We start from the raw sequence: 12952 nt of genomic DNA on the forward strand, positions 1-12952 counted from the left end.
AGTTATGATGCAAGAAATGTTTGTGACTTACCCTCCGGCCCTCATCACATTGTCTTAGAAACAAACTCCAGGCATGAACACCTCCCGTCCTAGCTTATTGGCAGAGTATGATCAGAGAACGGAAGAATGACTGTCAGAGGATTGAAAAACAGAGGGCTAGTGACACAATGGTCCAAGAAAGGAAGAATGAAAAGCCAGTCAGAATATTTAATACTAACTATTCCTTTCAGGATCAAGCCCCAGGGTGTTGCCAAGAGGATCTGAGTTCTGCTTCACCGTTGGGGTGAGTCTGACTTGCACTTTAGTCTGTCCATGTCAGAAAGAGGCCAAGTGGAGAAGCCTACCCAGTGGTTACAGAAACTCCTGCTCATGGCGGCCTCAGCCTGCCTGGTGCAGAATAACCCTTTATGAGCCTTCCTACTCCAGAAGGGAAAAGTAGGAAGAGCTTTTCCAGAATTCTGATAATTCTGATACTCCTGCTTCTCTTCTTGCAGGACATGGAGCAAATTCTACAGATCAGACCCACGGATTGCCCTGGGGAAATACTCCCCCTTGGAAAAAGAGATCCTAGTAAGTGTCCCGCAATTTTCATACAGAGGGGCCCCACTAAAGCCAGCCAGTTTAGCTAGGGGGAGCCAAAGGTTCAGAAACCACCAGTAACAGAGCCGCCTCTCCAACAGTAGACTTGTATTGGCTGAATCTGCTAGTGGCTTCCACACTTGCACAGCAAAATACCCTTACCGACAAGTCCCACTTACAAATATAAGTAATAACAAATGATGAAAACAGTTATTTCTTCAGCTCTTACCTTGCACTGGTCACTTTCATATATGTTGTCTTGTCGAGGCTTCACCAAGACCCTGTAAAGTCAATAAAATTATTCTGAATTCATTGTAGGTCAGAGGAGAGTCAGGATTTGAACCCAAGGTTATCTGACCTGAAAGGTTCACCTGTTTTCCACTACAGAGGGGCTCAAACACTTTCCACAACGGAGGGAGAATCAGTCACTAGCGAATTGTTTCTGTGGGTGCCACCTGCCCCTGCGCTCTTGAGATTTTAATAATCCTTTCTGCATTGTCAGCATCTAGGTGGCATTCACACCATAGCAGCAAGAAGGCTTTTGGCTTACAAGCACGAGGAAGAATGCCAAATGCTCAAGGAACTACAGTTGTCATCTCCGGACTACAAACGGGCAACGGAGTATAAAAAGGAACATTCCTTACCTTGTGCTATTTGTGCACCCCTAGAAAAAATATGGACAGCAAAGGTGATTGTGCCCCTAGAGGCATTTAAAATGCCACAACGAGAGCAGGTGAACGTCAGTAAGCACATAGAGAGAATGAGGCTTGCTCGGGCTCTGGGAAATCATCAGCGTTTACCCTACATTGAAAGGTTTACACGCTCCTCATTTCTGTCTGGGGTGGACCTGGGTTCAATGGCAAAAAATAAGGCCAGACAAAAGGAGGACACCTATGACACCCATAATTGTGATGATGCCAACCAAGATGAGAAAGAGGTGGCAGAGGGAAAAAACACAAAAAGACGAGAAATAAAAATGAATGTAGTTTTCAAGTCAAAAGAACCAAAAAAATGTTTGACATACCATGGAAATGATCGCAAATCTCTCCTCCCCACAAAGAAACCGGAACGGTCCATCACAGGCCTAACGAACCGAAATCTTTTCTGCGTATCAGAATTCCCTGGTGACTTAATGCTAATGAATCAGGATTTTATATCACGGAGAGACCACTTCAGTGATGTGGTCAAGACCTACAACCTGGAAGAAGAGAGCACCTGGAAAGAGCGCATGCGTAAAGCAACTCCTTATCATTATTAAAGTTTTATTTATTGCCCAGGGTTACCACGTGTCCTGGTCCTTATTATTCCTGCCAGCTGTGCCCCAGGCTCCTTGCCACCCCATCTTATTTTGGGACTTTGGCTTCCCCTGCCCAGTCTCCAGGAGGGCCTCAAGGTAAGACCTACCTGCTGAGGCTTCCTGACCTCAGGCAACTCTTGGCTGTCACTCCCACCCTCAGCAACAGCCCAGGCCTTCTCCTAACCTACTCCCATTGGGGTGTGTGTCTGTTATCTATTTCCATGAAACAAATCACCCCCAAATTTAGTAGCTTAAAACAAAAATCATTAATTTTACTTGCAATTTTGTGGGTTAGCAATTTAAGCTGGGCTCAGCTGGGTGCCTCTCTTGAGCTCATCTGGGTTCCTCATGTGTCTGTAGTTAACTGCAGGTAAATTAGTTGGCTCTCCTTCTGGGAACTGACAACTGTTAACTGGGTCCATGGGGATGACTGGGCCACATTTTTCCTTCCTCCAGTAGGCTAGCCCAGGCTTGTTCACAGGGTCATTGTGGGGTCCAAGAGGGTGAGTGGAAGTTCACAAGGCCTCTTAAGATCAAGGTTCATAACTGGCACACTGTCACTTTTGCCACATTTCTGTTGTCCGAAGCAAGACCTGAGACCAGCCTAGATGCAAGAGTAGGTAAATGAACTTTATCTCTTGATGAGAGACCACATTGCAAAAGGCATGAAGACAAAGAAGTGGGAATATTTGGAACCATTATACAGTCAATAGCAGAGTCCCTGGAGCTGGGAACAGCCTGTAGTACAACTGAAGAAAAGAACACTATGCCCACATCTAAAAGTTGGAGGTCTATTTCATGCTGTCCACTTCCTGCCCAGGCATACAGCTTCTGCCTTGGAAGGTAGAGCCAGCCCTTTCCAGCCTTATTTCTTTGCTACCCTTGTCTTCAATGAAGCCAGGCAGTCCACACCTTCCTCATCAAGTCAAGTGCAGTCGCAAGGCAGGCATGGCTGTAGCATGCACAATTCCTTTGGGCATGTCAGGAGCAGGCACCAAATGTCTCTGAGGTCACTATTGCTACTCCTATCAAGGCTTTGCCTGTGCCCCAATGTGGCAGATATAGTAGACAACAACTTGGGCAGTCGGACTTTACCAAGATGGAGCTTTTATTTCTTACAATGCTTGGCCATCAACAAGGAGGATGGCTCAGAGAAGGGCTGACCCTTCCAAGTTTGCTACAAAATATGAAAACAGGTTCTTATGGGAGGAAAGAATTGGAAGCCAGGAGTTTTCTAGCCTCTTCCCTGTACACTGCCTCCTCTAAACATACACACACACATAGACACTGCCATGGGATCTTGCTTATTGTGTAGTTCTCATGACAAGTCTCCAGTTTTCACCAATGACCCTCACACCTGCTCTGAGCCACACTCACAACCAACCACCAACTCATAGCCATTCTGTCAGACTTTCATGGCTAGCACAGACTTCATCAAATTCAAAGCACACATAGCCTGTATAGAACCTGGACGTGTCAGTCCAATCTCCTTCCCTCCTTTCCCAGTAATCAAGAGAGAAGACAGCTGGCCATTGTCCATGACCTCGGGGAACTGTTTCAAATTGTAGGCTTGCTCACAGGCCATTTTCTTGATGCTGAGCTATTCAGTGAAAAACTGAAGTGCCCATTAATCAGTGAGCCATGGGAGTTGGGGGACAACCAGACCCTGGGCTGCACAGAGACATGAACCCTCAGCCTCTTAAGTACCTTATAGGTCAGACTCGAGTTCTAGGTGTAAATAGGAGGTGAAGCATTTTTAGACATCTAGAAGAAATGAGGATATTTTTTCCCCAAATGACAGAAATCTTGTTGCCAAAAAAGGGGGTCCTGATCCAGACACCAAGAGAGGGTCTTGGATCTTGTGTAGGAAGAAATTCAAGATGAGTCGCAGAAACCACTGAGAAGAGATAGTTTATTGAAAGTTACTCAGTTCCAGAGTAGGGTGTCCTCAGAAAGCAAGCAGAGGAATGCATCATCTTTAAGCTTTTCTTATACAAGCGTCTTATCTATGTAAAAGCTAAGTTGTGACAATGTGAGGGTGTGCCGACAGCATGACAAGATGTATTACTTTGTTGATTAAAAAAAAGTTATTTTTGGTATTTTAGTGTGTAGGTACATCAAAGCATGTCTAGAATCATCTTAAAAGCATATATTATTATGTGATATCGGGACATTTGGACATTTCATTGTAGTAGGAGTTTCTCCTTACAAGCATTATTAATCTGTTTCCTCAGCCATAAACATTTCATGACCATGGGTCATGACTGGCAAGGAATGTGTCTTGCTAGTTTTAAGATGGAGTTTATTTTAAAACGGTGTCACCCTGTTTCCCTAACAATCTCACCCTCATTTCAAGCCAGCACCTTCACCGTTTGAGACACATGATGCACTTACTCACCGTCTGCATCTGAAGCATACAGGGATTCCTCGGTTAATCACACTGTGTCTTCAGCAACTCCTCACAGAGTTGGCAAGACACTGAACTTGTCCACAGGGACTTACAACTGCCTGAGGCAAGGTCAGGTTCCTTTCTAGCTCCCTCTTGTCGGTGGATTTTCCACAATCGGCCTTTTCAAAGCCACAGCTCCCCTCCAAGCGGAGGGAATGTCATTAGCAGGACACTTCACCCTTTCTCATTTTTCAGGACAACTCCATTGGCCACAGCTCCAAGTTAAGAGCATTTTGAAGTATTGTGTCAGCAGCTGCTGTGGCCAAGACAGTGACTCTGGGCACTGTAGCATTGTCCCCAAATATCAGTGGATTCTGATTAAAGAATCAGCCTGAATCAAAGAAATGGGTTAACTTTTCAGCCGAGGCAGAGTTAGAAATTGGAGGTGGAGATGAGGAAAACATTATTTCCAATGTTGAGATAACCTCTTAAATATGTATAAAATAGTGAATACCAAAGCATCCTCTGAAAACTCAAGCCAGTTTGAAAAAACTGAAAATGATTTATCTGGACCCTAAAAGTTGCTTAGGATCAGCTACATGATGTGGTATAAAGTTTGCTAAATGAGAAATAAGGAGATCAGTGCTCTCCCTACAACTCTGTTCCCAACCAGCTGTGTGACAGGGGTAAGCCACCAGGCACTCTGTGACTCAACTTCCCCATCAGTTAAACGAGTGCATTGAACTAAATGGTCAGCAAGGCTCAGGTCTATCCTTCATTTAATTAGCTGCATTCAATGGAGTTGGGAGTTGACTCAATAGTTGCCGACTCCTCACCGTCTGCTTAGTGTGGACAGTAACGACCTAAGTATTGTGTTACAAGAAGGCCAGGTGGTGCTGGCATAGAGATATTTTCACTGACCCAAATTCTCTGAGATGCGGAAATCACCTCTGAGAACAAATTCAACCCTTTGGAAAGAGAAGAGGTCAACAGAATGCCAAGCTATTGGCTTACTGGCTGTTGTCAATAGCAAACTTGTTGATAACTGTGATATTAATTGCAGTAAACATTAATTACCTGGAGCCATTCAGAATATGCCCACAGTTTACCATGTATGTGTATGCCATCTTTCAGGAAGTCTACATGAAAATAAATGTAGATTCGGATTTGAATTTTTGAAGGTTTTAGAAAATGCCCTGGATTAAGTACTTATTTATCTTAACCACCACTTACCTGAGTTTCATAAATACATCCAGATGATAATATCTGATGAAGAGATAAGTGAGCACAAGACCCTATGAGAGTCTTATGCTCAGTAGATTATGCTAACGGTGATAACGAATTTAGAAAGTCTTTGACATAAGCACTGGACACAAAAGAGAGCTCTGGTAATGAGTTGCTTAATCTGAAATTTCTAACAATCCCTGTTCCCTGAGGATGCTGATTAACAAAGAAGCCTTGGAGAACAAGTGATCAATTAAATTTTTACCAAAAGTTTATTATTGGGTTATCCAACAGACGAAAGCAAAATATAAATAGGCTGGGCATGGTGCCTCACACCTGTAATCTCAGCACTTTGGGAGGCTGAGGCGGGTGGATCACTTGAGGCCTGAAGTTCGAGACCAGCCTGGTCAACATGGTGAAAACCCATCGCTACTAAAAATACAAAAATTATCCGGTGTGGTGACATGCCTGTAATCCCAGCTACTTGGGAGGCTGAGGCAAGAGAATCACTTGAATTTGGGAGGTGAAGGTGGCAGTGAGCCAAAATTGTGCCACTGCCCTCCAGCCTGGGAAACAGAGCGAGACCCTGTCTCAAAAAACTAAAAGATAGATATTTTGGAGGAAAAGAATCTGATAGTAGATTTTCACATAAGCTGAAAGTAGTCATTGTTGAACAAGGCAGAACTTCTTTGAACTTCCTTTCACTTATAAATTGACATTGGTTTTATTTAGAATTGCTTTTGTAAACAGACACTATCATTTTTTCCATTCCTAGAGGCTATATAGCTTTTAATGTGGTCTCACCCCTGACTCACAAGGGCCCTGTGAAATCAGGCAGGGCTCCTCTATGATGATGGGGTCAGAAGTGGGTGACTAAATTGGGGTCAAACAAGCTAAAGAAGGCTGAGTGTGGTGGTTCATGCCTATAATCCCAGAACTTTGGGGTGATGAGGCAGGTGGATCACTTAAGGTCAGGAGTTCAAGACTAGCCCGGCCAACATGGTGAAACTCCAATTCTATTTAAAAAAAAAAAAAAAATTAGCCAGGCATGGTGGTGCACACCTGTAATCACAGTTACCCAGGGGGCTGAGGTAGGAGAATAGCTTGAACCAAGGAGGCAGAGGTTGCAGTGAACTCAGATTACGCCACTGCACTCCAGCCAGGGTGACAGAGCAGGGCTCCATCTCAAAACAAAAACAAAAGCAAACAAAAACAAGCTGGAGGATCCTGGGGTAAAACATCTGGCTAACAATTTGGATATGACCAGATGTTTACCTCCATTTCCTGAAGAGACACTGCATTTGTTCTATAATTTATCCCTAAACTGAATCCATTGCCCTCTTCAGGGATCCCATAGCAACTTGACTCTGCTCCTTCCCTCTCACTGACTGGCTTCCTCCTTCCACATGCCATCCATCTCAGGTATAACCCACTGGATGACAAGACATTTCTGTAGCCAGTGCATAAGCCCAATTTAATCATTCTAGTATCCCTAGTACCTAACATACTGTATGTACTTCAATAAATGATTGTAAAATCATAACGTGGCAACATTTATATTCCTTAAGAGCTGGCACCCAAATTTATATTAAGGTAAATTGTTTTTCTTGGGGAAAAATACCTTACAGTTTATTTGGTGCTGGAAGGGGATACTTGAGAAGCCTCCTAACAATGAAAGAATGGTTAGCCTCTTTGCTTAAGGAAATGAGAGGAATTTTGTTTTTCCCTTGAAAAGAAAAAGAAGAAGGGAGGAAGAGGAGAGATCCACTAGTGAGATGTACCCCACTGCATGGGGATGAAGGGCCTTGTAAAACCCCATGTATCAAGGAGGCTGTGGGCTTTGGAGACAAGAAGTACCTAACATGTTGTTGTAAGTTGTTTGCTATGCAGAGCTCTACAGATTCCTCCCTGAGACCCTCATCATCAGAAAAGCCCATTAAATTCATGACTATGTTGTATGAATGAGCTTCGGGGACTGTGTTTGTGAATTGAGGACAGGGTTGAGTTTTGTGTCAGGCAGAGAGTTCAGAAGAGAGGCAGCATGTGTGCAAATGGTGTCCTACAGCCTCCTGGCAGTTTGCAGAAATCCCAAAGAAGGCTTTGAACTTCAACCAGAGGGAAATTGCGAAGTGGAGACTGCCTCATCTAGAGCCTAAGAAGCCAGTGAGCTTAAGCTAGATTTGGGGTTACAGACTGAATGAATGAGTAAGTGAATGAAAAATATAGGTGCTTAGAAATATAGGCAGCTTGAATATTGGGTTCACCATACTTTATCTCAGTCACCCAGCTATTTGCTCTAGTCAGTTGACCATGAACACAGAGCAAGATCACCATCTGTTACCATATTATACTGTTTTCAGAGATGGTTCCCTCTGTAGAAGAATTGGTCCCAGGTCCACCTTGGGCTGGTCAGGATGGGTTTCTCACCTGGCTCTTGGAAGAGCAGCCCTAGTGGCATTGGAATGAGCTACTGTTTGCCCTGCACATGAAGCACTTTACACTGAGAATGCACTGCACTGTGTTAAGAAACTGGAAGGCTTTAAACTTAAACTTGACCACTTTGGAGTTGATAGAATAGTAATCAAAGTAGTTAGAAAATAAAATTAATATGAATGAGGTGGCTTCTGCTCTGGGGGATGGGAACATCTAAATTAAAAGTGTATGAGTGAGTCAGGGTGGGACACAGCAGTCGTGTCTATTTGTAATGCTGTCACCAAAACCTTGACAATGTAAGAGATAAAAGGGAGGACTCAGGGCTGCCCGTAGACAATGTAGTTTGGGACTAGATGCCTTGGACTGTAAAGAGCAATAGATTAAGCAAAGGAGAATCTCTTAAGTTCCCCAAATCCAGAGCTGCATGAAAAACGAAAAAGAATGATTTATTGTGATGAATTTATGAGCAACACTCTACATACTACATGCAAGATATTTTATGGGAAAGGAGATCATGAGGAAGTTGAGTGCCTATTTTTCCTCTTTTATCTCTTTCCTGGATTTTTAATAAGTGTTCCTTTTTTTAATGCTATATCAGTTTTAATTTGACTATAGTGGAATCAATTGGCATTCATCAGGTCTCATACAATTTTTTCAACCAGTAATAATTGAATGGATGCATTGGATTCCTATTGAATCATGCAGTGATGCTACCCCTGAACTTCAAATAAAAGTTAAAAAATGGTAGGTGGTTTTTATTTAATTTAAAAGCTAAGTTGTAGCTTTGTTGGCAAATGGAGATTTTGTCTATTCACTGCCTATTTATGTCTTGGAAATTACTGGGAGCTAGTGAACAGTAATTGCATTAAACATTCACAGGGGATTGTAATTAATCCTTACGCTCTTATTACCAAAATGTCTAGGGAGTGACAAGATGCAGGATGCCTAGAGGATCTTATGTAATTTGGTAGAAAGAAAATTTCATATGAGAAGAGGAAAGGAGGAAGCAGAAAAGCATCGGTGGTCTTTGGAACCCTTTCCTTCCTGAATGAGATTACCCTCTAACCCCTTCTGACCCCAGGCCCAAGGATCCCAAATATGAAGTTATCTTTGAAGAGGGGAGGGAGTGTGTGTTTTCTGTAAACTTCTGCTTTTCTCAGATCACTACTCGGGTCAAAACCTTTCATGGTTTCCTATCAAGCTTAGCCATGCATAAATATCTATGCCTCAATGTCAAAGCTACTGGCAATCCATCCAGTAAGCGTCCTGTCAACACCTACCATGAGCTCAGATGTTGGAGGGGTTACATAAACCCTGGCTGAATCATCTAGGACATCGATCTCAACATCTCTGAGCTTCGAGTTCCTCTCCCACAAATGGATTCAGAATGGTACCTGCCTAATGGGGTTCCTGGACATGTTAAATGTAAGGTATTAGTAATTCTCAACGAGGGGTAATTTTGTCCCTCAGGAGGTATTTGTCAACGTCTGGAGATATTTTTGGTTGTCACAACTGGCATCTAGTGGAGGGTAGAGATGCTGCTAAACATCCTGCAATGCACAGGACAGCCCCATGACAAAGAATGACCTGACCAAAATGCCAATAGTGCTGAGGTTAAGAAACCCTGATTCAGAACGAGGCCCAGAACATGATAACAGCTCAATATTAGCATTGATATAGATAGATACCTGTATATCTATATAGCTATATATGGGTGTGTGAATATATATATACCCTTGTTAAGGGTAGAGTCCAGACTGTATATATACTTATATATGGGTATATACAACCCATATGTACTTACATAGGGGTATATACACACCCATGTCCACCTCTATATGGATATATACATATATAGAGAGAGCCTGGACTCTACCCTCAACAAGCTTATAAATAGTTGAAGAATGAGAGAAATACTCATAAATGATGAAAATGGGTGCCCCACCTATCCAACCTTATCTCCCTCTTGCCATAAATCTCCAGTCTCAGCAAACAAGCCTTCAGCGTGTTCTGAAATAGAGTGCTGAGACGTCACCAAGAGCCTGGATGTAGCAGCAGCAGACATGGGTGGGAATAGCTGCTTCATTATCGGGTGAGCTGTGGGATCTTAGCCAAGTTTCCAGGCAGTGCTCAGCTTTATGTTCCCCATCTGTGAGTAGAGGCAATAATAGTGTCTACCTCATAGGGAGTTGGAGGATTAAATGAGAAAATTTATGAGAAAGATTAAGAACAGCTAATTGAGCATGAGGCTTAGTAAGTACTTCGTAGTTACTTCATATTAGCTAAGAGTTTATAATATCTGAATCTCTGTTATTATCATTGGCTCCAAGCTGCCTCACTTCCTGCCTGTCCCGCAGGCTCAGGCCAAGGCTATAGCTAGGCAGCCATTTCTCTCCATGCAAACTGCCACCATCTTTCACCTGGACTAATGCAGGAGGTTCTTCAAAGGACCCTCTTACAACTCACTATCCACCCAGCAGCCAGACTGATATTTTTAAAACACATCATGTTACTTCCTTGTTTAAAACTTTATGTGTTGAATTGTGTCCCCCTTCCCGCAAAAGATATGTTGGAGTTCTAATCCCAGTACTTCAGAATGTGACCTTTTTTGGAAATAGGGTTTCTACAAAGGTAGTTAAATTAAAACAAATTTGGGAGGATGGGACCTAATCCAATATAACTGGTGTGCTTGTAACAAGGGGGAGTTTGGACACAGACACTTGTGGGGGAAGAGGATATGAAGAAATATGGGGATGAGATGGCCATCTACAAGTCAAGGAACACCAGAGGCTACCAGAAGGTGGGACAACAGCCTGAAACACATTCTTTTCTAGCACCATCAGAGGAAGTGTGGCCCTGTTGACAGCTTGCTGTTAGACTTCTAGCCTCTGGAACTGTGAGAGAAGTTGCTGTTATTCTAAACCATCCAGCTGGTGGTGCTCTGTTACAGCAGGAAACAAATGTAAAACCCTTCCATGCTTCCTCTTGCACTTAAACAGGATCCAAGATTCTAACTGTGGCCCATGAAACCTCCCCGGGTCTGGCCCCTGGTCCTTTCTCTGCTCTCACCTCTTTCTCTCCCCCGACCTTCACTCACTTCAGCCCCACTGAACCTCTCTGAGCACCCAGAACAAGCCCAGCTTGCTCTTGCTAAAGATCCTCTGCTCTTGCAGGAATGCTCTTTCTGCAGAGAGCTGGCTCCATATTTTGGCTGAAATGTCACCCCTCCAGAGACAAAGGTCACTGACTGCTTAATATATCTGGGCTTCATCAGCACGACAGAACAAATGGTCTTTGCTGAGCTTCCCTCACCCACAGATGATTGCCAAGGTCAACAATATGTCCCCAAAAGGCAGAATATTTGATGGGCAAAGACAGTTTCCTCATTCCTCTGCTGGATTCACTTTTCCACTGGTCATGTTCAGTTTATCATCACTTTCTCATTTTTATTTCTTCTCTTTAACCACTCATTTCCTACTGGATACCTGAAGTATTCAGTAAAGATAAGATTAAAACCTCAAGTTCAAGAGCAATATGGGGGAAAAAAAAAAAAAAAAAAAAAAAGCTGGCCAGGCAGACATGACAAGTGACACTGTAGATAGTTTCTGGAATGACTGCTCCTTGGGGCCCCACCAACCTCCCTCTGAAACCTGAGCCCAGTGCTGCCTGCGTGGGCAGCCTCACATTTGTGCTCTATGAGTCTTCCCTGCTGGTGATCAGCCATCCAACCACAGGTGGATACTCAACCCAATTCACACAAATCAGTCTCTCCCTGGAAATTTCCAGACAGAAATCAGAGGCGCAGGTGAATCTTTGCTGTCACTTTGAACTATGAACAATGATATGGCTTGAATCTGTGTCCCCTCGCAAAAACTCATGTCGAATTTTACTCCCCATTTCCCCAGTGTTGAAGGCGGGGCCTGGTCGGGGGTGTTTAGATGATAGGGGAGGATTTCTCATGAATGGTTTAGCGCCGTCCCCTTGGTGCTGTTCTCATGACAGTGAGTGAGTTCTCTTGAGATCTGGTCATTTAAAAGTGTGTGGCACTCCCCACCCCCTGCCTCTCTCTTGCTCCTGCTTTGGCCCTGTGAAGTATCTGCTCCCCCTTTGCCTTCTGCCATGATTGGAAGCTTCCTGAGGCCTCTCTGGAAGCTCAGCAGATCCCAGTGCCATGTTTCCTGTACAGCCTGTGGAACTGTGAGCCAACTAAACCTCTTTTCTTTATAAGTTACCCAGTCTCAGGTATTTCTTCATAGCAATGTGAGAATGGACTAACACAAACAGATACACTTGGGAGCTGAGCTGTGAGGCAGCCGTCCTCTACAACAAGCACAGAGAAGAGGACGTTGCCAGGCTGGAGGGGAGGAGAAAGCAAAACACAAGGGTCAGGCGAGGTGGCATCAAAAACAGACAGGTGAGGGCAGCTTCCCAAATTGCTTCCCTGTCTCCACTGCCCCTTCAGTTCTGAGACTTACTCCTGAATCCTTCAATACATTTCCTCATTTTTTGCTCAATCTACCTAAAGTGTATTTCCATTACTTGCAACAAAAAAGACATTCACTAAAGTAATAGCAAGTGATTCTTCTCAGCATTCAGTCAACCTGGAAGAAGCAGGTAAATGGAGGTAGATAAATAGATATATTAATAGATTGACTTACATGGAAATATAGATATAGGAACAAATGTTGGTTGTGCTTCTTGCTGGTGTCATTATCCTTTTTTGGAAGAGTGTGATAAGAAGTACTGAATCAGGCTGGGCATGGTGGCTCATGCCTGTAATCCCAGCACTTTGGGAGGCCAAGGTGGGCAGGTCACCTGAGGTCAGAAGTTCGAGACCAGCCTGGCCAACATGATGAAACCCTGTCTCTACTAAAAATACAAAAATTATCCAGGTGTGGTGGCAGGTGCCTGTAATCCCAGCAACTTGGGAGGCTGAGGCAGGAGAATCGCTTGAATCCAGGAGACAAAGGTTGCAGTGAGCCGAGATCATGCCACTGCACTCTAGCCTGGGGGACAGAGTGAGACTCCAT

At 43.7% G+C, this 12952-nt stretch overlaps 1 protein-coding gene across 1 annotated transcript; it reads left to right on the forward strand.

Annotated features, from left to right (window-relative positions):
- The first annotated feature begins 31 nt into the window (after positions 1-31).
- On the forward strand, positions 32-1861 carry C11H10orf120 (chromosome 11 C10orf120 homolog). Its single transcript, XM_003904354.5, has 3 exons — positions 32-283; positions 495-570; positions 1082-1861. Exons 1-3 carry the CDS (start codon positions 108-110, stop codon positions 1835-1837), a joined length of 1008 nt encoding a protein of 335 aa, XP_003904403.1. The 5' UTR covers positions 32-107; the 3' UTR covers positions 1838-1861.
- Positions 1862-12952: the final 11091 nt, after the last annotated feature.

This window comes from Papio anubis, chromosome 11, assembly GCF_008728515.1.
Source record: "Papio anubis isolate 15944 chromosome 11, Panubis1.0, whole genome shotgun sequence".
Taxonomy (NCBI): Eukaryota; Metazoa; Chordata; class Mammalia; order Primates; family Cercopithecidae; genus Papio; species Papio anubis.

Excerpts from the sequence above, each read along its gene's own strand:
- C11H10orf120 (XM_003904354.5), top strand. The coding sequence starts at position 108 with ATGATCAGAGAACGGAAGAATGACTGTCAGAGGATTGAAAAACAGAGG. Across the intron at positions 284-494 it reads AGTTCTGCTTCACCGTTGGG|GACATGGAGCAAATTCTACA; the intron begins GTGAGTCTGACT and ends CTCTTCTTGCAG. Across the intron at positions 571-1,081 it reads CCTTGGAAAAAGAGATCCTA|CATCTAGGTGGCATTCACAC; the intron begins GTAAGTGTCCCG and ends CTGCATTGTCAG.